Source organism: Asterias rubens, chromosome 2 (assembly GCF_902459465.1).
Source record: "Asterias rubens chromosome 2, eAstRub1.3, whole genome shotgun sequence".
Taxonomy (NCBI): domain Eukaryota; kingdom Metazoa; phylum Echinodermata; class Asteroidea; order Forcipulatida; family Asteriidae; genus Asterias; species Asterias rubens.
The window spans coordinates 16,566,181-16,593,136 of record NC_047063.1 but is presented as its reverse complement, the minus strand read 5'-3'; the positions used below and the strand labels follow the sequence as shown (position 1 = coordinate 16,593,136).

The 26,956-nt window shown below is 37.7% G+C and overlaps 1 protein-coding gene across 1 annotated transcript; it reads right to left on the bottom strand.

Moving 5' to 3' along the window:
- Window positions 1-1,290: 1,290 nt before the first annotated feature.
- Window positions 1,291-26,956, bottom strand: LOC117303637 (ATP-binding cassette sub-family C member 8-like). Its single transcript, XM_033787865.1, has 24 exons — window positions 26,396-26,956; window positions 25,552-25,628; window positions 24,363-24,525; window positions 22,351-22,551; window positions 22,062-22,214; window positions 20,845-21,000; window positions 18,905-19,039; window positions 17,378-17,540; window positions 16,535-16,575; window positions 15,893-15,992; window positions 15,175-15,332; window positions 14,637-14,852; window positions 11,745-11,848; window positions 10,746-10,838; window positions 9,709-9,811; window positions 8,885-8,998; window positions 8,037-8,148; window positions 6,646-6,773; window positions 6,264-6,342; window positions 5,314-5,422; window positions 4,426-4,529; window positions 3,173-3,306; window positions 1,959-2,021; window positions 1,291-1,431 (listed from the first exon to the last, which is right to left on the bottom strand). The coding sequence occupies exons 1-24, from the start codon at window positions 26,954-26,956 to the stop codon at window positions 1,291-1,293; spliced, it is 3,408 nt and encodes a 1,135-aa protein (XP_033643756.1).

Genomic DNA, 26,956 nt, shown 5'->3' with positions numbered 1-26,956 from the left:
AACAAAGTGGAAGTTCGATAATGAGGTCACTTATTGTCCCTTTTTTGTCGTAGCTAACATTAAACTGCATTTTACCATTTGGGTTTTGTATGATGGCTTTAAAGGCACTGGAAATCTTTGGTATTCGTCAAAGACCAGTATTACCAGTTGGTGTATCCTTTAACATAGTAACAAGTCTGAGAACAATTTGGACTCAATTGGTCGTCGAAGTGGCAAGAAAATACTCAAAGAAAAAACACCCTTGTTGCACATGTTTGTGCGCCTTCAGATGCTTAAAAATGGCTTCAGGCCTGAAGTCTTTAACTAGATTCAAACATTTAAGAGGTAAATTATCTCTTCCTCAAAAACTACGTTACCAGAAGGAGCCGTTTCTCATAATGTTATAATTATTATCAACAGTTCTCCATTGCTCGTTACAAAGTAAGTTGTTATGGTAACAACTGATTTGAGTAATAACCAAGAGTGTCCAGTGCCCTTTTAACTGGGTCTCCATCTTTCAGTAATTTGTTCGTCTTCATAAATCGTCATTTTGCGTATAGTCAATCCATTTTTAAAACAAATAAAATAATAATAATAATAATAATAATATGTATTATTAAAAAAAAAAAAAAAAAAAAAACGCCTTCGAAGTCACAAACAAAGCGGTGTACAATTAAAATTATTAAAAATACAGACAATTTTGCAAAAACAGAAGAAACAATATAAATTCGTGGAAAATTACATCTTTCTCGAAAACTATGGCACTTCAGAGGGAGCCGTTTCTCACAATGTTTTATACCACCAACCTCTCCCCATTACTCGTCACCAAGAAAGGTTTTATGCTAAAAATTATTTTTGAGTAATTACCAATAGTGTCCACTGCCTTTAGGAGTGGCTCTTTTTTGGAAAGTAGACAATAAAAGGGGCACTGTGTGGAAAACTTTTGACATTTGGGTTGTTGACTTCCAATTTCAGGTATTCTTGATGACGTTGGCCCTGATTTGTTTCATCTTTGCCGAAAGGTGAACGGAATTTCTTTTTCACGAGTGATGCTCAGACCCTTGGAAACTAACACTGGTGTAGGGGTGTCTTTATTTGGAGGGGGAACAACTCAACGGACCCTGTATTAAATTGATAAGCGGATAAAAGTTCAGATCATCATGGATAATCCCCCCCACCCTTACTGTAAAATGCTGTGAGAAATCTGGGTGTTTCTTTTTTTAAGTACATGTGATTATTTAGCATTTTGCTCTGTATGCCAAGGGAGTTTGTTTATTGAGGTGCAACCAACCCTCTGTGATGAAGTTTCTGTCAGTGTTGAGCGCTATCCACAAATGCAGCAAACAGACCGTCCTCTTTGACCAGTAAGTTCTGTGGCGTATCACACTCAATAACAGCTCCATCATTCAGCACTATAATGACATCTGAGTCCAATATGGTCCGTACACGATGCTGGAAAATAAAATTTTAATATTACACAGAATAAGTTCAGGCTGGAAAAGTCACGCCCCTTTCAGAAAGTTTAGAATCAAAGATCGTTTCACTCGACCATTCCCTTGATAATCCTTGTAAAATAAAACCAATGCTGTTTTAGGGGGGGGGGGGAATTACTAACAGCTCAACTGAGGTATTGGTTTTTGATAAAAATAATAGTTTTCTTTCCCCATTTACACATAGTATCAGATTTTCAAATCTCGTTTCCCTCTCTCCTGAAATTTGGACCAAGATCTACAGGGCCCTTTTGTAGGTATAGGCATGGCCTATTTCCTCGTTAGGCGTGGCTCTTTTGCAGGTAACAAGTGCCAATTTCCTATTTTAGGTAGGCGTAGGCGTAGGCATGGCCTATGTCATAAGGCGTGGCCCTTTTGAAGGGAGGCATGGCCTATTTCCAACAGGTCAGCATGCCATTCTTCAATTGGCCTATAATAAAACATCAACATTTTAAAATGTCTAATTTTTAACAACCCTAAGGTACTCACCGCTATGACAAGAATTGTCCGATTACTAAACTCCTCATTTAAAACCCTCTGAACAATGGTGTCCTGTTAAAACACAAACAAGCATCAAACCATTAGGATAAAGCACGTTAAAGTCAACGTGAACAGTTGTTGCCCAAACGAAACCATCCAACTCCATCAACTGAATTAGTAGTTTTTCTAAATATATGTAATCTAAATGAAAACGGTATTCAGTCAAATGCCACTAAGCTATACCCCCTTTACTCGAATTTGTGTCCAAATGGCAAACTATAAACGATCAGCAATCATGACATTGACTGCCCTGATTTCAGACCACCAAAAGGCGAGCAGGAACTCATGACCCTCGACAATTAAGGACACCATCAAGTGACTTTAAAGGCACTGTACGCGTTTGGTAATTGTCAAAGACCAGTGTTCTAACTTGGTGTATCCCATCATAACCATAAAATAACAAGCATGTGAAAACTTGGGCTCAATCGGTCATCGAAGTTGCGAGAAAATGATGAAAGAAAATAATACCCTTGTTGGACGGATTTGAGTGCTTTTACATAGGAATAAAAGACTTCTTGCTAGAAGTCTTTTATTGTTTTACTGAGAAATTACCTCTTTCTCAAACACTACGTTACTTCAGAGGGAGTCGTTTCCCACAATGTTTTATACTATCAACAGCTCTCCAATGCTCGTTACCAAATCAGTTTTCAAGTTAATATTTGTTTTGAGTGATTACCAAACGTGTACCTTCCCTTGAAGTCACTTAATTTCCTATCTACATTTCATGTTCACCTTGATCTAGAGATCAAACGAAATGTAAATGTCTTACACAGGGTTGATAGAGCTGACAAATAGTCTCACACAGTGCTCGTGGTTTGAGTGATCAACCATAATAATGCATGAACAAACAAACCTGTGAAAGTTGGAGCTCAAAACTGGCCATCGAGGTCAAGAGAAAATAGTGAAAAGAGACCTTAGGTGTTTTATGTTTTTCAAAACCTGAGTTTAGTATCAGGCGTGATAAAACATTATTGTTCTACTTTTTTTCGCAGAAACGATAGCTTTTAGGCAGACATATTTAAAGGAACTCTTTTTACAATTACTTACTTTAAATCATGTAAGTTATGTTTAAAAGTGTGAACACTTGTGTTTCCTCGATCTTACCAATAGTGTACAGCTTAGGGCATTTACTAAAACAAAAACAGTTTGGTTCTGGAGCTCACCGTCTCTATGTCAATAGATGCAGTTGCTTCATCCAGGATGAGAATACGAGACTTCCTGAGGAAGGCACGGGCCAAACAGAATAACTGCCTCTGACCCATGCTGAAATTATCACCTCCTTCTGATACACAATAATCTACATAAAGAAATAACAACAACATTTTTAGCAGACATCAATAACACAAAAAGATCTGCGTCCAGTAGTCTAGTGGTATGACATTTGATTTAGCACTGCAAATGTCGTGGGTTCGAATCCCATCCGCGTATGTTTGTCACAGACTTCGGGAAAGTATTGAGCAGATCACATAAAAACTTACTTGGTAACAAGTAATGGGGAGCGTTGATAGTATAAAACATTGTGAAAAACGGCTCCCTCTGAAGTAACGTTTTCTTTAAGAAAGAAGTAATTCCTCAGTAGAATAATTGAATTGATTTCGAGACCTCACGCGAGAGGTCTCGAATTCAAGCATCTGAAAGCACACAACTTCGTGTGACAAGGGTGTTTTTTCTTCCATTATTATCTCGTAACTTCGACCACCAATCGAAGGTTTGTTATTTTGTCAGATGAAGAATCAATGAATACATTGTTTTCTAGTATACTTATATAAGATGATACATTACCTAGATAAGCAGGCTGACCTCCCAGTATATTTGGCTGTTTCATTGAATATGTATTGAATTTTACGAGTCATGGAAAACTTGGTACTTTACCTATAAGCCAGCTTCTGGGCCATTTGCTGTTGCTTGGAATGCAAAATAATTCAGACTAAACTGATCGCCTAAAGACTTTTACTTTTACCTTTACACTTACTGGCATAGATTACATAATTATTGTATTCAAGGCAGTGGACCCTATTGGTAATTGTCAAAGACTAGCCTTCACAGTTGGTGTATCTCAACATAAGCATAAAATAACAAACCTGTGAAAATTTGAGCTCAATCGGTCATCGAACTTGCGAGATAATAATGAAAGAAAAAAACACCCTTGTCACACGAAGTTGTGTGCGTTTAGATGGTTGATATCGAGACCTCAAGTTCTAAATCTGAGGTCTCGAAATCAAATTCATGGAAAATGACGTCTTTCTCTAAACCTATGGCACTTCAGAGGGAGCTGTTTCTCACAATGTTTTATACCATCAACCTCTCCCCATTACTCGTCACCAAGTAAGGTTTTATGCCAATAGTTATTTTGAGTAATTACCAATAGTGTCCACTGCCTTTAAGATCATGAAAGGGTTGACAACAAGTACTCTACCTAAACCGGCTTCTAGGCTAGTAACTGTTGCTCTCAGCTGTGCAATCTCCAGTGAAGTCCAGAGGTCTTCATCACTGCACTTTCCCAGAGGATCAAGATTAAACCTAAAGTGACAAAAGAACACAAGTTCAGATTTGAAGTATATTGGCTGGCGAATTCTAAAAGTTTAGACGCTTGCACTGTCCCCAACACTTTAAGTATACTGAAATGACTGAAATAACCCTAAGTTGTTTTTTACCGGAAAGTTAAGTACCTACCAAAAGGATTAACAACTGGTCTTTATGGGTGACCTCTAGTAAAGTACCTAAGTGAAATTGTCTGTCCAAAGTAAAGATCTTTAGGTTCATGGATGTATTCAATTCACCTTTTATTGTTAAAGTGAGTTAAAAAGGTACTTGAGCGAAGATGGCAAGTCGTGATGTTTGCTGAATTTCATTTGAAATGTCTCAATCAATAAGGAAATCGAGTCATACGACTATAAATAGATTTTTAATAATTGTGTTTAAAAATATAATAGTTTCGAATACCCTTATCCAGTGCTTTTCTGAAAGATTCTCAAAGAAAACTCTATTACGTCATCACTCATGTTACATCATAGTTGGGAGCTCTGTATAGCCGCTTTGTTGCAGCGTGGAGGTATATAGCAAAGCAAACTCCCAAGCATGACGTCGAAGCATTGTCATTTTGACAGCAGACATGTTTTTATCTTTCCAAAACCTTGAGATCGGGGCCCGATTTTTTTTAGTCGATACTTACGAAATTTTTAACTCATATCAAAAATACATTTAATGGTAAACAAACACTTTATAAACAAGGTTAAAATAGCATTCACGTCAAACAAAATTCGCTCAATGTTTAATGTTTTAATCTCCGTTGAGTCAACCTTACCTGATAGAACCACTGAATAGTACAGGATCCTGAGGAATGATGGACAGGCACTGGCGTAGAAGACCCAAAGGTAATGTAGCAATATCTACATTATCAATCAAGATTCTACCTGGAAACAATGACAAAACAAGTTAACAAGTAGATGACGTAAGATTTAATGAGCTGGACCAATAACCAGCAGAGTTAGATTGAATTATCAACGCCTATTTCATGTTTGCTTAAACCACAATTTTGTCTCATTCTGATGTATGATAGACAGGGTTACTGGCGTAAAAGTTGCAAAGGTAGTAATTGCAACATTTACATTGTCTATCATGATTCTACCAGCCTGGAAACAATGACAAATTAACAAGTAGATGACGTATTTTTTTTTTGAACTGAACCAATAACCAGCGGCAGGCAGAGTTAGATGTCTGAACTATCAACACCTGCTCCTTGTTCGATTAAACCACAATGTTGTCTCATTTATTGACTTTGATTGATTGTCAACTGATCGGTTGATCGATTGATCGACTGATTGATCGTTCGGTTGATCGGTTGATCGTTTGATCGTTTAATCGATTAATGAGTTGATCGACCGATTACAACTTTAATTGACAAGTTATTAAAAGGTTTATTGAAAACTACAGAATACTTTTACAGAAAAGACCGAGGTGGTCTTCGGAAGAACCACGTCCAAAAAGAAGAAATAACATTGATATTGCGGAATTAAAATATTCAATACTTTTTCATTATTTCTACTTGATGAATAAAACAATACAATTCAATTATCGGTGTTATTATTGATCAGGCGGTACAGCGAGATTGATTTTATCCTACGCAATACATCAATGCAATGATTTAAGTCCAGAAACAGACTCAAGTTCATTGCTTGATTCTATAAGTAAATGCAGATGTATAAACAAAAAAACTCCTTTGCCCCTATACAAAGGGAGGGAATAAATACTGACCTTCGACCATATCCACTATCCTGAACAAAGCTAATGTAAGAGATGACTTTCCACTACCAGTGCGCCCACATATACCAACCTAAGGGACAGTAAAACATGTGTATTACATTTCCAAGTCAAAAATACAAAGTAAATTTCGCACACACAAAAATCACAAAAGAATACATGTATGTATGATTTCTTTTTAAAGTGTAGATTTATTAAAGTGTTGAATAGATTTAAAGACCAACTATTTCAAGAGTCCGCACTTCGCGAATACAGGAACATGACCTCTTCCCACAAATAGCTACAAATATCTTCTTGCAAGTACAGAGTTTGAGGCAAAGGAATTGAGATAATGTTTAAAGGTTCAAACTGAACTTATCATCGAAGGAACAATAACCTTTTGCCCAGGTTCAATATTCAGAGAGATATTGCTTAAGACTGGATCCAGAGTCTCAGCGTAGCGTACTGATACATCCTCTACTGTAACCGCACCACGCTGTGGCCATTCTGAGTCTGGTGAGGTACCTGAAGAAAAAAAAAAGATTTACAAAAGTAGTAACAGGATTAATTGCTAAATAGTTAGAGACACTAAACACTATCGGCAATTGTCAAAGAGTAGTCTTCACAGTTAATGTATCTCAACATATGCATAAATTAACAAACCTGTGAAAACTTGATATCAATCGGTCATCGAAGTTGCGAGATATTAATGGGAAAAAAACACCCTTGTCACACGAAGTTTAGATGGTTGATTTCGAGACCTCAATTTCTAAATCTGAGGTCTCGAAATCAAATTCGTGGAAAATTACTTCTTTCTCGAAAACTATGGCACTTCAGAGGGAGCCGTTTCTCATAATGTTTTATACCATCAACCTCTCCCCATTACTCGTCACCAACAAAGGTGTGATGCTAATAATTATTTTGAGTAATTACCAATAGTGTCCACTGCCTTTAAACCCACACCCTTGTAACTACATGTCCCTGCTGTTTATAACCACTTGAACTTGGTAACATTTCGACTGGTGACTGTCACTTCTTTTTCCTTTAATGCAAGCCTCCCTGATCACACATCCCAGGTATAAGCTCTCCATATCGTCATCAACTTTAGGAGAGGTGCCTCTGTCCAAAAAATTATCAAAAGTAACTTGGAGGGCCTTATGGGTTATGTTTCACTTAGTTACCCGTTTCTGTTTGTTGTGTTGTCATTTAGCCTTCGAGAAAGACTCTGCTAGGGTCGAAACGTCAGGCCATTCATTTTTGCATTTATACTCTCGGTACATTTGGTTGGTAAGTTGTTTGCAACAGCTAATTCTATTTTCATGGTCTAATAATAGTTGAAAACATCCCTTAAAATATTTCTGTCTGAAATTTCACATTTGATGAGAAATAAATAATCTAATTTCGCGTTTGGAGTTTATCGCTCAGTGAGCGTTTTATACTTTTTGGTTTTGGCATCAATGTCATGCCAAATGTGTACCCCGTTTTTCACTATTTTCTCGTGACCCAGATGGCCGATCGATTCCGAACTTCTTTAGGTTTGTCAGTTTATGTATACAGTGGGTTACATAAAGTGTTTACACTGCCAGCAGCCTTTTGTTTTGCTAGCAAAACCAATTCTGTAATGTTCCTTTGACTCATTCATTGTATCAACATTCAGCGAAACATTCCAGAAATATTGGTAGGATTTCAGTGCAGTAAAATGTTTGTTCTCCAACCTATCCAAGATTATCCTGTTCTTTTGGTTTGCATTGTAAGAAATTGATAGGAAGTGTTCGATAGGGTTCATACCTTCGTAGTTTTCTGTAACAATATTGCTGTAGTATTTGATTCTCTCGACAGCATTCATTTGCATCTCAAGAACACACGAGTGACGGATGAACCAATTTAGACTGGTAGATCCCTGGATATAGAACAACAAAGTACACATCACTCATTTATACCTGGCTTCAAATGAGTATTGGTTGTCCCAACGCGGACATGTTCAACAAGAATCACACGTACGGATTCAGCACGTGTACTGCAACTGCATATTGAGTTACTTAAAAAAAACTGAAATGTGTGGAGTTTACTTTTCTCAACATGCATAAGATACATGGAGGGGCCAAGTAGACAATGGGTCGAGATGTAGGTTAAAGGCAGTGGACACTATTGGTAATTACTCAAAATAATTATTAGGATAAAACCCTACTTGGTAACGAGTAATGGAGAGCTGATGCTAGCATAACACATTGTGAGAAACGGCTCCCTCTGAAGTAACGTAGTTTTCGAGAAAGGATAATTTTCCACGAATTTGATTTTGAGACCTCAGAATTAGATTCCGAAGTCTCGAAATCAAGCATATGAAAGAACACAACTTCGTACGACAAGGGTGCCTTTTCATTCATTATCATCTTGCAACCTCGACGACCAATCGAGCTCAAATTTTCACAGGTTTGTTATTTTATGCATAATGTTGAAATATACCAAGTGAGAAGACTGGTCTTTGACAATTACCAATAGTGTCCAGTGTCTTTAAGTCACAAATCAGTTAAAAACACATCTATTTAGAGTACATTTCACAATATTTAATATTCCCTCGGCACTTGAGTTTCAAGCAGTACCCAGCAGTGTCATTGGCCACTGTTCTGCAAACTTACCACAAATGAGTACGTCAGAGCCAACCCTACATAGCTTGGCTCGAGGGATGAGGTAACTGCTACAATTAGAGACATCAAAACAGCTAGAAAGATACACAGGCATCCTATAAGATCCTGCCAATATATATGACACATTTGATATTAATGGGCTTTGAAACAATGACAAGGTCATTGGTCATGCATAAGGACCCTGACTATTTACAAGCTCTGTTTCTTGTTTTAAATTGACCCCTTTGCAGTGTTTTTTTTCTTTTCTATCTAGTTCTTGATACATCTTTACTGTAAAAGTTGTGTTCTTTAAACTGATCGCTCTTGAGTGAAAAATTTAATGTTTGGGTTTTGTTGATGAGTAAATATTTAACATTGAACCTTGAACGTTGATGTTATTTGGTTCGAATCTCACATAGGCTCCCTAACCCGTCTTCCCATGTTCATCATTCCTTTTCCATCACCATCATGGAACGTCATAGACTAATAGCTATAGCTTTTATCCAATGTGTGAATGTTCACCAAAAAAACAAAACAAATCTGTTACACTGCTAGCAGTTTTGTTAATATTACATAATTGAATTCAAACATTCAATTCAGGTACATTTATGTCCATGTAACTTCCATGCTAAAAAAAAACCCCACACAAGTAGGCCTACATATATAAATTGTGGAGTAAAAATAAAAATAGCATAAAGTAGCATAAAGCATGATAAATGTAACAAATAGAGTTTAGGGCTGAATTTAATAATATTATTAAAAAATAACTGATGATTGCACCTTTAACAAATCATTACAATCAATAAGTTATACAGTAATAGTTTATAAAGACCCACCAAGGAAACACCGAGCCATCGATTGCATGTACTAAGATGAATGAAAGCCAGAGTGTTCAGATTTATAGCATCCAATAGCAACTCCTTAAATCTCCTCTCAACTCTATTAAAAAAGAAAACATTGTAAGGCAATGGACACTACTGGTAATTATTCAAAATAAGTATTAGCATAAAACCTTACTTTAAACGACTAATGGGGAGCTGATGATAGTATACAACATTGCGAGAAACGGCTCCCTCTGAAGTGACGTAGTTTTCAAGAAAGGAGTAATTTTACTACGAATTTGATTTCGAGACCTCAGAGTTAGATTTTGAGGTCTCAAAATCAATCATCTGAAAGCACACAACTTCTGGTGACAAGGGTGTTTTTTCTGTCATAGTTATCTCGCAAGTTTGACGACCAATATTGAGCACAAATTTTCACAGGTTTGTTACTTTATGCATATGCTGAGATACATCAAGTGAAAAGACTGGTCTTTGACAATTACCAATAGTGTCCAGTGTCTTTAAAGTTACAATTGATCCAAACAAATAAAAGAAACCTTTCAAAAGAAGGGATGATTCCATTTATGTTGGCATAATGAGGGCTCAATTTTTTTGAAAAAGCTAAGATCGATTGTAGATCCCAACCAGTCTTACTTGCTAAGCAAAGAGTGATGTCTCGCATATCACAAATCACTATGGTAATCTCAAGATAGCTGTTGGTGCTTTGTGAAATCAAACCCTGTATTCAAACATAGATCATGGAGGCAATTGCCTCTAATGTCATGGTATTGGCTTCTGTGCCCCCATAATAAGTTGTTCAATTGACTTAAGCAGTTTCTACTGGAAGTGCCCTTTGCAAAATAATGTCAAAGCCTTGCCCTCTCAAAGATGAAAAACTGGCCAGTTTTTGTACTTAGAAATCCATTCCGACAAAAGTAGAAGGCGTTCAAAAAATATATTTTTATAGAAAACTAATCTAACCTGCTTTTCTTTCTAATGTCTTTATGATCAGTTAAATAAGTTATTTTATGAAATGGGACTAGCAGGCCTACCTATAAGCACGTATAGTTGACAGTCCATTAAGACTCTCCGAGAAGTGTGCGTAGATTGGAGACTTTGTTATACTGTCCATCCTTTGTAATTCCCTGAAACAAAAACAAAAGACCTTCAATGTCAAGATAAATGGAGAGTCTACACCCCGTTCAAGTGATCCTTGATCAAGTTTCTCCTGATCCTTTGCTGCCGCTTCCCATTGTACTATAAATTCAGTTATCTTTCGCAACGAATAATTCGCATCGGTTGACTTGTGCTCAACTCACTTCGAAAATAGTCGCTGCGAAAACAGCCATATGACGTCAAAATTCGTATCGCATTTTGCATTCGCAGGAAGTATGAACCGGGCTTTTCAGGTTCAAAAGCCGTCTTATGACGAAGAGCACACTGACCCGTCAGCATCTTGAAAACAACGGTTAGTACCGACAACTGGTGGTAAACGATGACAAGTGGTCTGCACAATAATTACATTTCCTCAATTATGAAAGTGATACCAAATATTCATGGTTCGGCCATCTTGTCTTTCGCCTACTCCAATCAATGTAGATGGATCACATGACGTCATTGACCACCATCTTGAATGTTTGTACGTTGGCACTGCGCACGGCTCTCAGCCAATGATTTTCCTTTCACGTGTGCACGTTTCATCAAAGATGGTGGCCAATGCAGGGAGTCTATTTAACACAAAACTTGAAGGGCAAATAGTCTGGTTGATTGTTGTACAATGAATATTTGCATCCATTACTGTTATTGGATTTACAAGGGACATAACCAATAAGACCACAGGGCCCAATTTTATAAAGCTGTTCAGAAAAAAATACTGTTTGACAAATTTCTTTGCTATAAGCAAACATTGAGTGGGCACCAGCCACAACAATGCAACCTTAATGCAACTTTGGCTAGTATTCTGCTTCTGTTGAGCAACACTTGTCTGTCCTTAGTAAAGTTTTGTAATACAGGTTTCATAAAACTGGGCACAGGTTATGAAATGCACTTACCTGGACGATGTGATAAAGAAACGGTGCATTCTGAAGAAGCATATAGCTACAGGTATAACAACTAATATAAAGAGCGGACTAATGATACTGTTAAGAAATTGTATCTAGACTCTCCCAAAAGTGAAACCATCAAATCGATATCAGCACCACATCATCACAAACACATTTATTAGCTCAGATGCAACCTCGTATCTTGAAGTAGAGAGGCTCTCAGCTGGGAAAAAATGTTGAACCTCAACATTGTTGGGTCAATAATTAAAGGGACGTTTGGTTAGATATGTTGATGTTCCCATTTTGCAACCACTGACATGTTGCTGCTTTATGCATAGGTATACAAAATAAAATAGCTAGTTTGTAAATAGTGCTTTTGTCTTGGGCGTATCAAAGCTCTTATTTATTTTTATTTTTTTAGTTTAAAAAAAGGAAGAACAAAAAAATGTTAGCTTTAAAACCACCTACCGTCTAGGATGCAAAATCAGGGGTCGATTTCACAAAGAGCTAAGATTGAATTTAACTGCCAAATAATCGTAGGAGCTAAGTTAAGTGTAATTTCACAGTACAAATCGCTATGGTAATACTGACAATTTGTCTTGCGATGAATTTTATTGCTTTGTGAACTCGGCCCAGGCATAACATTGCACTCGCGATCATGTTTTGTGCTCCACTTATTAAAGTCATTTCTGTGGGATTTTTGTTACTTGGTGTTGGGAAAATCATCAACTACAAAAAACATATCTGGGTTGCTAGTACGACCGAAGATGACAACATTTCGAAAACAAAATTACTACAGCTTTTTGTTATTGTGTCTAGGGCGTACGCCTTACCTGTTAATTTGGACTGTGCCCGACACAGTGTGCATCTCACCAAGTATAGCTGATAGCAAAGATGACTTTCCCATCCCAACCTGACCTATAATCATCGTCAAGCTACCTGGAGGATGCAATGGAGATCACTCTCAATCTTTGATTACGAAATAGATATTTTATTCTGCAGAGTTACCTTGATATATTGAACTGAGACTTTAGGCTATGGATAGTGGAAAAATACCAAGTGATGAAAGTTTGCGGTGACACCCTGTAGTCTCTCTTTTATGGGTAGTGGGGGCTCTAAGAAGAGCAGAAGAGCAGGTTTGTTCAGCTCAACGTTTCGGTCAGTCTGATCTGACCGTCGTCTTGATTTAAGACACAGGACACTATTGGGAACTGTCAAAGACCAGTCTTCTCACTTGGTGTATCTTAACATATGCATCAAATAACAAACCTGTGAACATTTGAACTCAATTGGTCGTCGAAGTGGCGAGATAGTATTATGGAAGAAAAACACCCTTGTTATACGAAGTTGTGTGCTTTCAGATGCTTGATTTCGGGACCTCAAAAATCTCGAAAACTACGTTACTTCAGAGGGAGCCATTTCTAACAATGTTTTATACTTCAAACAGCACTCCACTGCCTGTTACCTAATAAGTTGTTTTGCTACACAATTATTTTTAGTAATTACCAATAGTGTTCAGTGCCTGTAAGTGAGGTAAACAAACGAACGCCTCGGATTTAACTATCATTTCTCAACTCACTTTCTAGATCAGCTATTCATTGACATTATGCACATTGTGAGAATAGAATAGGAGGCGTCTTTATAATATTTTATGGAAGGTGAGGCTGTTTTACCTTTAGGAATGTCCACATTGATATCACACAAGCAACTTGATGAGGAACAAGGAGCCCATGAAAAATTACCATGTTCAATCTGAAAAGGTAATAGTAATGTTAAAGACAGTGGACACTATTGGTAATTGTCAAAAACCAGTCTTCTCACTTGGTGTATCTCAACAAATGCATAAAATAACAAACCTGAAAATTTGAACTCAATCGGTTGTAGAAGTTGCGAGATAATAATGAAAGAAAAAACACCCTTGTCACACGAAGTTGTGTGCGTTCTGATGCTTGATTTCGAGACCTCAAGTTCTACACTCGAGGTCTCGAAATCAAATTCGTGGAAAATTACTTCTTTCTCGAAAACTACTTCACTTCAGAGGGAGCTGTTTCTCACAATGTTTTATACTATCAACCTCTCCCCAATACTGGTAATAAAGAAAGGTTTTGTGATGATAATTATTTTGAATTACCAATAGTGTCCATTAATGCGTGCATGGTGTGCTTATAGTTTGTGTTGGTATTAGTTGGCCAGTGTGTAAAGCGCTCGCCGCTCAACCACAGCAGCCCTGCCGTCGCTTCCACCAAACTCTTCCTAACTCAGGATTAGTCCTGGCTTTAGAACGAGTTAAGTTCCGTATCCATAGACGCTAGGACGCACTGAAGCCATCCTAAGTTAGGACGAGTTGCTCGTCATAACTCGAGTTAGGATTAATCATAGCGTTTCGAGAAATCGATGCAGTTTCTTTGTCAGTCTGGCTGTTTTTTAAAAGCTTATGCTTTTATCAAAACAGCCCGGCCCTATGTTTTACATTATCCAGATGTACAAGGCTACTTCAAGTTTGTTTTTGTTTGCTCTGTAAGTTGTATTTTTCATGTAAAGTGTGACACCAGGATGTTATGAGTCAAAATAACTGGATATTGAGGAGATTGGCTTGCCTTTGCAATGTATTTATTTCGACCTGGAAAATAGAGAGGAGAGAACATAGTCCGTTTAAATTGTTGTCTCTCTCGTGAAAGTAATTTGCAAAAGTGAGTGTAAATTATAAACAGGTAAATTTGCATAGAAAAGACGCTTTTAAAACAAACTCAATCGGCGGATGGATAAACAAGTAAGTCATACGTTTACAAATGAAAGAAATAGTACATTTAAAGGAAAAATTAGTAAAATATGTTGGGTACCTTTAAAACCGTCACATGAGTAAATGGAAATAATAAAAATGTGAATTTAAATTGTTTTTACCTTGATAGCTACATTATCGGGCAGATCTGGTTGAGCGATCCCAAACTCGGTCTCGTCTTCTTCTGGTTCAGCTGGCAACTGCATGTAATCAATAGACAGTGCAGTATCTTTCCCATTGTGATACTTTGAGGCACTCTTACCAAAGATTCTGCTTCTTAACCTCATTGTATTTGACTTGGGCGGCTTTCTGTCATGTGTCTCTACCTCATCAGGAGCCTGAAGGAAACAAAATCACAAAATTGCAAAAAACAAATCTTCTTCTTTGAAAAGGGTTTTGGCTATGGACCCAAAATTGAGGGTGTGCACAACGTTTTTGAGATTAAAGATTTAAATGTTCACAGTTTTAAACATTTACATGGTGCATGATCTTGGTATGAATAATCAATTGAAATTATGTTTGCTTGAGATGCTAAAATGTTTGTGAGAAATGAGTAAAACAGAAGATGTGATCGGGCAATATCTGTAAACCCCTAACCCAGAGTGTTTCAAAAAATTAATGTCCAATGTGGACAAGGGGGTTATTTTTTTTCCAACTCACCATGCTGCCGTTGCGAGCCTGTATCCCGTGCGCCTCATCCGTGATGATTCCAGTATCATCTTGGAATTCCCTCTCAATCTCCTTAGCTAAGAAGAATGCACTCAGTCTCTTAATGCTGACATGATTCGTGATGGAGTACTGAATAAGGTCGGCAACCACTGTAGAAATTTAACAAACTTTATGTAAGGAATGCTCTCTCGTGTTGTTGACAAAAAAAGTTTGAGAAGCAGTGATTTTCTAATTATTGTGTTCATGTCTTAACATTGTTACACTTTGTAGCAAATCTCAGCAGAAGTAAGTCGATCGAAGGAACTACCGGGCAATCTCGGTGTTTTATAGTTGGTATGACACTGCTCTAGATTTCTAAAGGGCGTGGGTTCGAATCCCACCCGCTTAATGTGCCTGTGATTTTTTTCACAGGACTCGAGAAAGTACCGAGTATACAGTGCTTATACACATCGGTGTGTATTGGTAAAACCAAAATCAATATGAGATATTTGTGGTTTTAAAACTAGAAATTTGGAAAATATATCTATTGCAAGCTTACCAACCAAAGGGACCTATATGGTGTCAATCAAAAAATATATAAAACAAAAAATGGCCGGTCGTTTCGACGGCATCAGAGTCTTTCTCGAAGGCGAGAAATGTGATAATGGTATTTTGCTGAGTATCAAGCAAATGATCTTAAAATTGATAAAAATGAACTTGCAATACTCACTTTTGACAAGGAAGTGAAGCTGGCTGACAATAGTGAGTGTGGTGAAGGCAATGGCCGGAGTTAAAGGCGAGCCAGATATTGCAATGAAAAGCACAAAAGTCTGCACAGAAAAGAAATCATTGACGTTTAGATTTATGATTTTGGAGCGTCTTCCATGTCTGAATAAGTAACTGTAAAACTCCAGTTACTGATTCAGCAGTTGTCTTTTAGTACCGGGAAGCTTTCAAATTCAGAAAGGATTTCACGTTAACATATGCCTGCTGTTCACTCACTCATTTATATTTTACTCAAAACCAAGTCTACATAGTTGTCAGTCGAATTAATTTGTGACGTCACATTCAAAGTTTCCTTTGATTTTAAACCGACTGCGTCGGCTAGAAAACTGTAAGATAAAGTTTCTAAAAAAAAATAGTTCGAGAAGGCGTAAACATGAACCTCATTATTTGTAAAAATTAACTTGATTGCTCGTTATGCCCTTTCAAACGTGTATAAATTTGAAGAGTTACGGTGTATGATAAAAAAATACCACAAAAGAACAAAACGGCTAAATAGAAGAATCCTTATTAACGCAGAGCAAAATGATAAGAAAGCAATGTTGTTGGCTATAGTTTTTACATTTATGTTCCATTTTTCAAAACTTACCAAGAGGGTGAACAAGGCTGGAATTGAATAACTTGTAAAAACTGTTGAGAAATTGTCAGAAACGTTTTTAGAACAAAACTATTATGCATTATAATGCCTCCTGTTCAAATGACTTGGCAACTATATATGGGGGTCGAAATGCAATATTTTTGGTTTTAAGAAAGCTATCGGTCTTATCATAGGCTATCTTTATTATGAGACACCCATCGTGTATTTATTGTGTGCTTAGAAAATCAGGAATTTTCAAATGACTTTAGGGGATAAACCTACGCCTTGACAAGAGAAAAATGTGTCAAAGAATTGTAATTAACATTTTTATTAAAATGTTCTACAACCTCAAGCCAGACAGTCATCAAGAAGGCCTGAAATCATGAACTGCGTGTATATAGGTTTTTTCTGGCATTTTTTGGGACCTCAGGTTTTTTTTTTTTTTTTTTTTTTTCTTTTTCTTTTCTCTTGTTTTTTGTTGTCATGCCTAATTCATAGCCCAGCTTTTGCTTGTAATAATTTTGGCGTGGCGGAAGTTTCTGCCCCACCCCTCAAGTGTACAAACCTCTTCCAATAGAAACCTCTTTTGGATCCTCCTCCTCCTGCCATTTTTTATGGCCCTTTTCGAAACCACGGCTTCGGTTTTGGATTCAGCTAAAGGTTCCGTCCTTTCGTCTGAAGCCGTGAGCGCCTACGCAAGCCACGCGCAATATTGTCAAACTAATCGCGGGGCCAGACTAGCCTGAGCCGAATCCAAAGCTGAAGCCGTATTTTCGAAAAGGGCCTATGTTAATTTTCCGGAGGGGGTCAGAATCCCCGAAGTTCAGCATGAGCAAAATTGTGTGCGGAACTCACCGGAAACAGACAAGAACACACTTGCTAACATCAACTTCTTAATTTCTCTGTTGCGGACGGAAGTGATGATATCACAGAAAGTTTTCTCCCAGCCGTAAAGTTTGATGAGTTTCATTCCTTGCAGCATCTCACGGGTCTGTTTCAGACGATCATCGGAGATTTCCTGCAAGATTGATACATTAGAGAAAGTAACTTCGAGAAGCTTCTGCAAAATGTTTTTGGTTGGAGCATACATCATGGTTTCATTTGGACCGTTGGCATGCAGCTAATTTCCCACAGATTGAGAAAGTATAATTTTAAAGGATCCGTTGCCTTGGATCGGTCGAGTTGGTCTTTGAACAGCGTTTATTATAAAATGCAAATTGGTAGAAAGATGTTGTTAAAGTAGAATACAATGATCCACACAAACATGCCTCGAAATTACACGGTTTTCCTTTTACCTCGTCGACTAACACGGTCGGCCATTTATGGGAGTCAACATTTTGACTCCCATAAACGGCCGACTGTGTTAGTTCGCACAGTAAAAAGAAAACCACGTAATTTCGAGGCAAACTTGTGTGGATCATTGTATTCTACTTTTAAAACATCTTACTAACCATCAATCGGTTACAAATTCTTATTATAGACCAACTCGTCCGATCCAAAGCAACGTGTTCCTTTAATGAGGCATTTATAATTATAATATGTCTTTCTAATAAAATAAAAACAGTTTATTGTTAGATGCAAGTTATTACCACCGTGAGCATTTAGCCAGCGAGCATTTACCTCTTGGAGCCCAAAAAGGTCGAGGTCAGCTGACTTATGTGGCTATGACAACAGATGCAATTTATCTACTTTGAGGGACAGTGAGATCAGGGGACAACTCTGCCGTAATTAACTTTGTCCGAAGACAAAATGTTGCTGGTATATTGAAATTAATAAAGGTTTTGGAGACATTTTAATATAGCGGCTGCATTAAAAGTAAACTATTGTGGATAAATTGTTATGGCTCACGATTAGTGGCAAGAAGACGAGTAGATGCTTTGCTTATTATGAGCACACTTCATGGCGACAAAAGAGCTGTTGTTCGAGGACACCACTTGGCTTAAGCAAGCCTTTTATTGGGTATCTGAAAGCACACACATTTTGTGCACAAAGAGTGTTTTTCTTTTTATTGTTTTATTGTACCTTCGATGACCAATTTATTTAATCAAATTTTACAGGTGTTATATTTTAGCGTATGTTGAGATACACCAATTGGGAATACTGGGCCCAATTTCATAGAGCTGCTAAGCACAACAAAATTGCTAAGCTTGAAATTTCTTTCCCGATAAAAACAGGATTACCAGCCAAATTTCCATTTGTTGCATTACTCGTATTCAGCTTTTGTTTGCTTATCCTGAAAATCACATGGAAATTTGGTTGGTAGACCTGTTTTTATCAAGGAAGAAATTTCATGCTAAGCAAATTTTTGTGTTTAGCAGCTCTATGAAATTGGGCCCTGGTCTTTGACATTAATACCAAAGGTGTCCATTGCCTTTAACTCACCAATGCATGTTTTTGTAATCTGGCTTGAAGCTTGGCGAGCTGGTACTGGAATGGGATGGCGAGAATGAGACACATCGACGCAATCAGAGGTGCCACACCAAGGATGTCATACAGCATAATCATAAACACAGTTATCTGAAGAGAAACATAATAATATGGTTCGGAGTATGTTAGGAGAAGTCTAATTTCGCGGGGAATAAATGTTTAAACCAATAGTTGAGGCATTAAGAACCACTGTGAAGTCAAGACAGTTTGATCGAGACAAATGAACTGGTTCATCAACACACAACCGTTAACGTTGCCTTGGATCGGCCGAGTTGGTCTTTGAAAAGCGTTTGTAACCGTGTGTTATAAAATGCAAATGGTTAGAAAGATGTTTCAAAAGAAGAATACAATGATCCACACAAATTTGCCTCGAAGTTGCGTGGTTTTCCTTTTACTTTGCGAACTAACACTGTCGGCCAATTATGGGAGTCAAAAATGGGAGTCAAAAATCTTACTCCCATAAATGGCCGACCGTGTTAGTGTGAATCATTATATTCTCCTTTTCAAATATCTTTCTACCCATATGCATTCTATAACAAACGGTTACAAACGCTTTTTAAGGGCCAACTCGACTGATCCAAGGCAACGTGTTCCTTTAATGGTGTTCTTTGCGTTTAAAGGTTGTGAGAAACAGCTCCCTCTGAAGTGACGTAGTTTTTGAGAAAGAAGTCATTTCCACGAATTTGATTTCAATACCTCAAGTTTAGAATTTGAGGTCTCGAAATCAAGCATCAGAAAGCACACAACTTCGTGTGACAAGGGTGTTTTTTCTTTCATTATTATCTCGCAACTTCGATGACCGATTGAGCTCAAATTTTCACAGGTTTGTTATTTTATGCATATGTTGAGATACACCAACTGTGAGGACTAATCTTTGACAATTACAAATAGTGTCCACTGCCTTTAAGTACTGAGTATACTGAGAAATTAATCAGGAGTGGAGAGTGTATGCCTCCATGCTTGAATGACTTCTTAATTAATGTGAAAATGCACTTCAAGTTCATGAGAACTGCATAATTGTATCCCTCAATCGATTGACTACATTGTTGAAATTATAAAGCAATCACCCTAAAATCAACAAAAGCTTTTCGTCTTCTACCAAGAGCCATAATTTCAACATGAGTTTTGGTCCGGTGAACTGGGCTGCGAGGCCACGACACGCTGCTGATGGAATGACGAAGTCATTTTAAATCTTAGGATGTAATAAATCCACCGGGGGTAATGTCGTGCAGTGGCTGCTTATTTAAAAAAAAAAAAAAAAAAAAAAAAAAGTTACATTGTTTTCAGGGCAAAGTCAGGACCCGATGTTATGGCTCTGCTTACCGTAAAGCAAAGGATTTGTCAGCTGCACCCAAATCACTTCGGACCAATCAAATTACATTATATGAGAAGCTGCGCCAGTGCAAGCTTATCCAATGACACCATTGTATATCCAATGAAATCACTGATTCTGAAAAGTATAATAGACCTTTCTTTTGTTGATAAACAAACCGCCTTAGTTGGCATGGTCGGCCGAATGATAGTAAAACACTAAATCGCAAAAAAAATAAAATAACAAAATTCAACATTATTCTGCAAACTTTCAATTAAATAAAATACCTCTATTATTATTTTTTATTTTTTTAAACAAAATCCACAAATTCGGATACTATTTTATCACAAATTTGGTACCAAAACTTTGCTACCAAAAATAGTGATCTTACTTGATTTACACTGATGGCTTTCCATTTCCAATCTGGGTTGGCAAAAACGCGGGCTGTGACGTTGCAAAGGAATGGTCTATACCTGTCGTTGCGGATACAGACTGGGAACCAGGTGATTGACTTTATCTGATACTGGTTCATTGCTGATTTCTTCTATACACATCTCTGTCACCGTGCCACACGTATACTTACTATGAGAGGGATGGAGTAGGCATAGTGAACAAACTCACAAAAAACCCTCATGTTCTGGATGTCAACTGATATGAAGTTGGTGATGTGACCCGTCGTCATGGCACCACTTGTCATGGTCCATCCAGAAAGACGAAGAGATTTGTTGTAGATAGCAGCCTGTAAAGAATTCGCAAGATAGCCATCTTAAAGACACTGGACACTATTGGTAATTGTCAAAGATCAGTTTTCTCACTTGATGTATTTCAACAAAACAAAAAATTATGCATAAAATTGAAAATTTGAGCTCGATTGGTCGTCGGAGTTGCGAGATAACTATGAAAGAAAAAATACCATTGACACACGAAGTTGTGTGCTTTCAGATGCTTGACTTCGAGACCTCAAATTCTAAATCTGAGGTCTCGAAATCAAATTCGTGGAAAATTACGTCTCGAAAACTATGTCACTTCAGAGGGAGCCTTTTCTCACAATGTTTTAAACTATCAACCTCTCCCCATTGCTCGTTACCAAGTGAGGTTTTATGCTGATCATTATTTTGAGTAATTACTCAGTGTCCACTGCCTTTAAACTGTAATTGCTTCCCGTCTCCAAAGAGTAAATGGGGATCTGTATTACTGGACGGAGGAGAGTGCTATGCGCGAACGATATCTTGTAAACTGTTCCAGTGCTGCATAAGCCTAAAGTGGTTTCACAAAACAGGCTGTATATATACGGTGTACATGAAAAGATAAATGGAAAATGTGTTTGATACGTTAAACCATGGCACATTTCGCCGAATTTGGTAAATAACCTCGTGCCCAACAGGGGCACTAATTTGTTCCTTAATGATTCAAATTTGACCGGAGTTTTGTGGAGAAATTTCGGAATCGTAATCTCTAGCGCAGAGTTCTCTTATACCAACGGGGGTCGGAGCGGGATGAAAACATTTTAGTCCATATTGCCTAGTAAAGGGGAGGGGGGGGTGTACAAAGCACCTTTAGGTCTACATGATCTGGAGTCGACTGCAGGGGGCGCATCTGGGTATGTCTCCACCCAAACAATTTTGTTTTATACATTGTAAGTATTTTTTCTCTTTCTAAAATTTGTAAAAGTGTAATTTTTTTATAATTTTAAATGTATGTTTTCCTGTAGTTCAACCTCTGGTCGCCATGGGAATTTTAGTTTTTAAAAAAGAACGAACGAGCGAATGAAAGAATGAATGGAAACGAAAATGCCTATACCTGCATTCCAGCTTGAAGAAGAATACCGGACATTATTGTGCAGTAGTAGTAGTTTTGTATCACAATGCATCGGATGAAACCGGCCAGAGTCATGATGGCTAGGAGAACAAAACCGTTACTGAAGAATTCCTCGACAGTAACAAACTCAGAGTACTGTATAGAAGACACGTTAAAATAATTAATAGAACGTTCAATGACAGTAAATACAATTGCAATTAGGACACATTTAAACAGTGGTTTTCAAACCAAATAGCCGAGTATTTAATTAACAAGCCGTTCGCTAACCAACCTGATCAGTCACCTCTTCTTTGCCGTAGTACACAACCGAAGCATATTTGATTATAGCTCCAACAGTCAGTGGTATGACGAAGTTTGAACAATCTGCCACTACTTTAATGAGAAATGCTGTGAAGTGCCACGAGAATTGTGCCTTTAAGATGACTCGGTAGAGTGAGAAGAGTTTCAGGCCACCCTTTCTCATGGCGCGCTCCTAAACGACGAGCAGAAGGAAATCAAATCAGTTTATCTTTAGAAATAGAACTGTTGAGAATTATTTGGTGTTTTTGGAAACCACCAAAGCCAAAATAGAAAAATAGCACAACACCAATGATTGATACTTGACCCAAATGCATTGCATTGCTTCGCACGGAAACCAAAGAGCCCCCTCTTGAAATATTATGAAGACTAATGGCACTCACCAACTCTACATGAAGCTTGTTTTATTATGGAAGCTGCCATTTTTAAGTTAATTGTGCCCCAAGAGTTGCCAAGAGTTCTTAGCTAGATATCCTTATGAAATTCGAATAAATTCAGAAGTTAAACCAAACCTTGACACAATGATTCTAAAACATTAAACATCGTCATGTTACATACCAGTCACTAAATGATCGGTCATATCTGCATTTATTTAAATAAAGGTCCTCAAAATGAACGTAATGTACCATTTTGCCACTTTTCCTTGTGCAAAACCCATTAGGACATTAATATTATATGTTAATTATCATGACGAGACTCACAATTAACTCTAAATATGCTCAATTGCCTTGAAACTCTTTGAAAACCTGTCCAAAAAGGAGATGTTTAGGTGAAAAGGATGCATGACCTTTGACCTCAGGTTAAGGTCACTTAAGGTCAATAGAAAAACATGGCAACATCATTTTTATTGTTCTAGGGACTCATAAGAATGCATTTATAATGGTTGCCATAAATTAACATGAAATTTCCACGGGACCCGAAATCTGTACATTGGCCCCCCTACCAGTAGCATTAGCGATGTTTAGCTGCACGTACGCGTAACGCGAGCAAAAAAACGTGAACGTGAACATCAGAAAATAATGTTGTTTCTAAGTGACGTCACACTCATGCTCACGTATAACGTGTGCACGTACGTACCTGACGTGAAAAAAATTGAAACTTTACGTATGATAAAAACGTGAAATTTTAACAACACAATGACGTTCACGTTCACGTTGTTCGCGTAGCGTGTATAGCTAAACATCCCTATTAGGTCACTGCACATTTGAATTATTCTGCTATTTTCTCTAAACTGCAGTGCCCTGAGTGATTCAAAGTCATTGATATCCTAAACTGGACCCCTCCATTTTATAGTAAATTATCTCTATATTGATTCCCAGAATGGTGTAGGTTTTCCTTTGTTCTGTTTCGGAGCTTCTTTTCGAGGGGCTTCGTGCATTGTAGAGAAACACTGACTCACTCAAATCTAACCCTCGGATAAAGTGGAGCCCTCCGTTCTTTGTAGCCATGCTTTCAGTTGAGCCTTGGCTAGGTTCTGAGATTGTTAACACCCCACTGCCAATCAAGTTTTTGGGGTGGAGTCAGTAACTATTGATACCTCCCCCTGCAGTTGTGTGTCTGCTGGGGTTACTCTAGCATTGTGACAAGCCTTCGTGGCTTGGGAAGCTTCGTACAAGCGACTGGAACGGGAAACCACGCACGCGAGTGGCGAAGGCCACGAGGTCCTTTTCAAACTTGTTTTGCGGTTTCGTTGATGAATTATTCATAGAGTTTGAAACGTGCATTAATGTATGCTGACCTGCTGACCTCCGTCGCTTCTGATTGGTTTGGACTTTTGCTACCCTTTTGGTTAGAAACACATAAGAAACCGGAAAAGTTGGAAAAGGCCCTCGTTGCTTCGCCACTCGCGTGTATGGTCCCCCGTTCAAGTCGCTTGGGACCGCGGTTCTACGAAACTGTCCAAGTAACGAACGCCTTGCACACACAAAAACTAGGGTTACTGTCGCACTTTTATAATAATATAGACCTTTGATTGTTGTGACATACCTTTTCCTCATTGATACATTTTTCAAATACATACTCGTTGTAGCGTGATGAGGTCATTTTAGAGAGATCCCCTAAATCGCTCATCTCCAATGGTTTCTTCCAACCCAGACGCAATAACCACAGCTCCCAATGAAATAAAACCTTAGAAGGCAAACTTACATACCTGTTGAATAAACAGTAGGGGTAAAGTCAGTATAAAAAGGCAGTTTACAAGCAAAAGACAAGACATTGAGTGTGTTTTTGCATAATTTTCTGTTGACACGCTGGCAGAAAAAAACACCAAAAGAGTGTGTTTAGTGTCAAAAACAGTTTCCTGCCTTTTAAAGGCAGTGGACACTATTGGTAAATACTCAAAATAATTATTAGCATAAAACCTTACTTGGTGACGAGTAATGGGGAGAGGTTGATGGTATAAAACATTGTGAGAAACAGCTCCCTCTGAAGTGCTATAGATTTCGATAAAAAGGAGTAATTTTCCATGAATTTGATTTCGAGACCTCGGATTTAGAACTTGAGGTCTCGAAATCAACCATCTAAACGCACACAACTTCGTGTGACATGGGTGTTTTTTCTTTCTTTCATTATTATCTCGCAAGTTCGATGACCGATTGAGCTCAAATTTTCACAGGTATGTTACTGTATGCAAATGTTGAAATACACGCACTGTGCAGGCTAGTCTTTGACAATTACCAATAGTGTCCACTGCCTTTAAAGCTGCAAGTTATCATCCCTGCCGAGCTGATAAGGGGTATAACACTTTAGGCCTATATAGCATATTTATAGATTGTGTCCATTTGAGATTTCAAATTTTGAAACCAATACTCATGCAGTGTGTCAAACAGTGGAAATTGTGAAGTGAATGTGACTGTGATGATATTAGCATATACCATTTGGCAAATGCTCGGACTTTGACATGGGAAATAATATATCATGCTTATAAAAAGGACTATTGCATATATTATTTTATTTAATAGAACAACAAGCAATTTTAAATTAATTTAAAAATTGATGCCTTCCCGTTCAATACAGCTCGTGTTTTTACAATTGACCTTTAAAATCTGCGATGGCCACACAATGTTTGCCAAACAAAAGGGAACAATCCCACCACCTTCCTGCCATACTCTTTTGAACCAGTATTGATTAAAATGGACAACATTATTATAATTTACAATATGATTATAATTTGTACCTCAGGAAAAATTTCATGGATGGATTCCGAAGATCCGGTGGAAGATCATCCGTCATTTCATGTGAATGCCCAAGAAACTAAAACAGTTCAACCAAGTTCAAAAATAATTTAGAAATTATAAATGAAAAATATTAATGTAATAAGATACAGAAAAAAAGATACAAAGATAAAGGTACCGTAGCGCCAGTTCAACAAAGTCGTATGTTAAAATTGTTGTGAAATTGCGTTTAGTTAAAAGTTTATACGAAATGTGTGTTTTTTTCTGAATAAGCTGTTCAAACTATTTTGTCCAAAAAGGTAACTTAAAAGACACAGTTCATTAAACAGAGTCGTATCTCAATAAAGCATTGTTGTACTGAGAATAATTATGTTATCACGCATCAATTGCATGCAATGCAGGTTTATGCAACAAAATCGTATCAGCAATTTTAACAGTAATTAAAGATTACAACTTCCAATAGGTAAATAAATTTAGGCACAAAATGTTGATGTTCTGTGTTATACGTTTTTTGTTTTTGTTTTCATTGTTAGTTAGTACAACTGGACTTGCCCTAAACTACAATTAAAAATTGTATGGTAAAGACCTGTGTTGGTAGAATATTCCAAGTCCGATTATATGCATCCCATAGGAAAGACTCATGTGGGTAGAATATTATGCAAAGGCCGATGATATGGGAAAGGCAAGGACGAGCCCATAATGGGCAGGGTTTGCAACAACCGGTATGGGTGTATCAACAACAATCATTTATTACTTAATGTTGGCAAACAAAAAGTTTTCTAACACCCAAAGCCACAACCTGGGTGAATTTATGCCAAAAATATTAACGCAATTTTGTTAACTTACTGTTTCCAAGACGGCACACAACTCCAATAGCACCAACAGTCCATATAAAAACAAAGCAAGCACAATCGTACTGAAGCGAACGATTCTCCAATCAACATTACCCGGCTCTTCAATCCAGTTTGCTAGTCTCAAACACTCCCCTAGTAATGCCATCACCCAGTAAGCCACTAGAAGCCATATGAAGCCAGGTCTAAGCCATGCCTCCATATGATGGTAGTACACACAGGCAAGAATGGCAGCTACACCAGCACAGATAGACGGTAGGTACAGATGTTGCTGCGTCTGAGGTGCAACAGACTTCAAGTCTGATAAGACTCCATCTAAGATGGCGAATATCATGAAGAAGATGAGTGTAAGAAGCAAGATCCATCTGCCATTGTGGAAGGTATAGCGGAGGGTGTATGGTGTCTTGCTCCGTCTGAGAGGAGGGCAGTATCCATAGAGTAGGAGGAGGAGAGATGCGATTAGGATGAACCCAAGATGCGGGATGCAGCTTGTAAGATCTCCTTTACATAATGACGTCTTGTAAGAGGTGGCATTTTGATGTGGGCACAAATACAT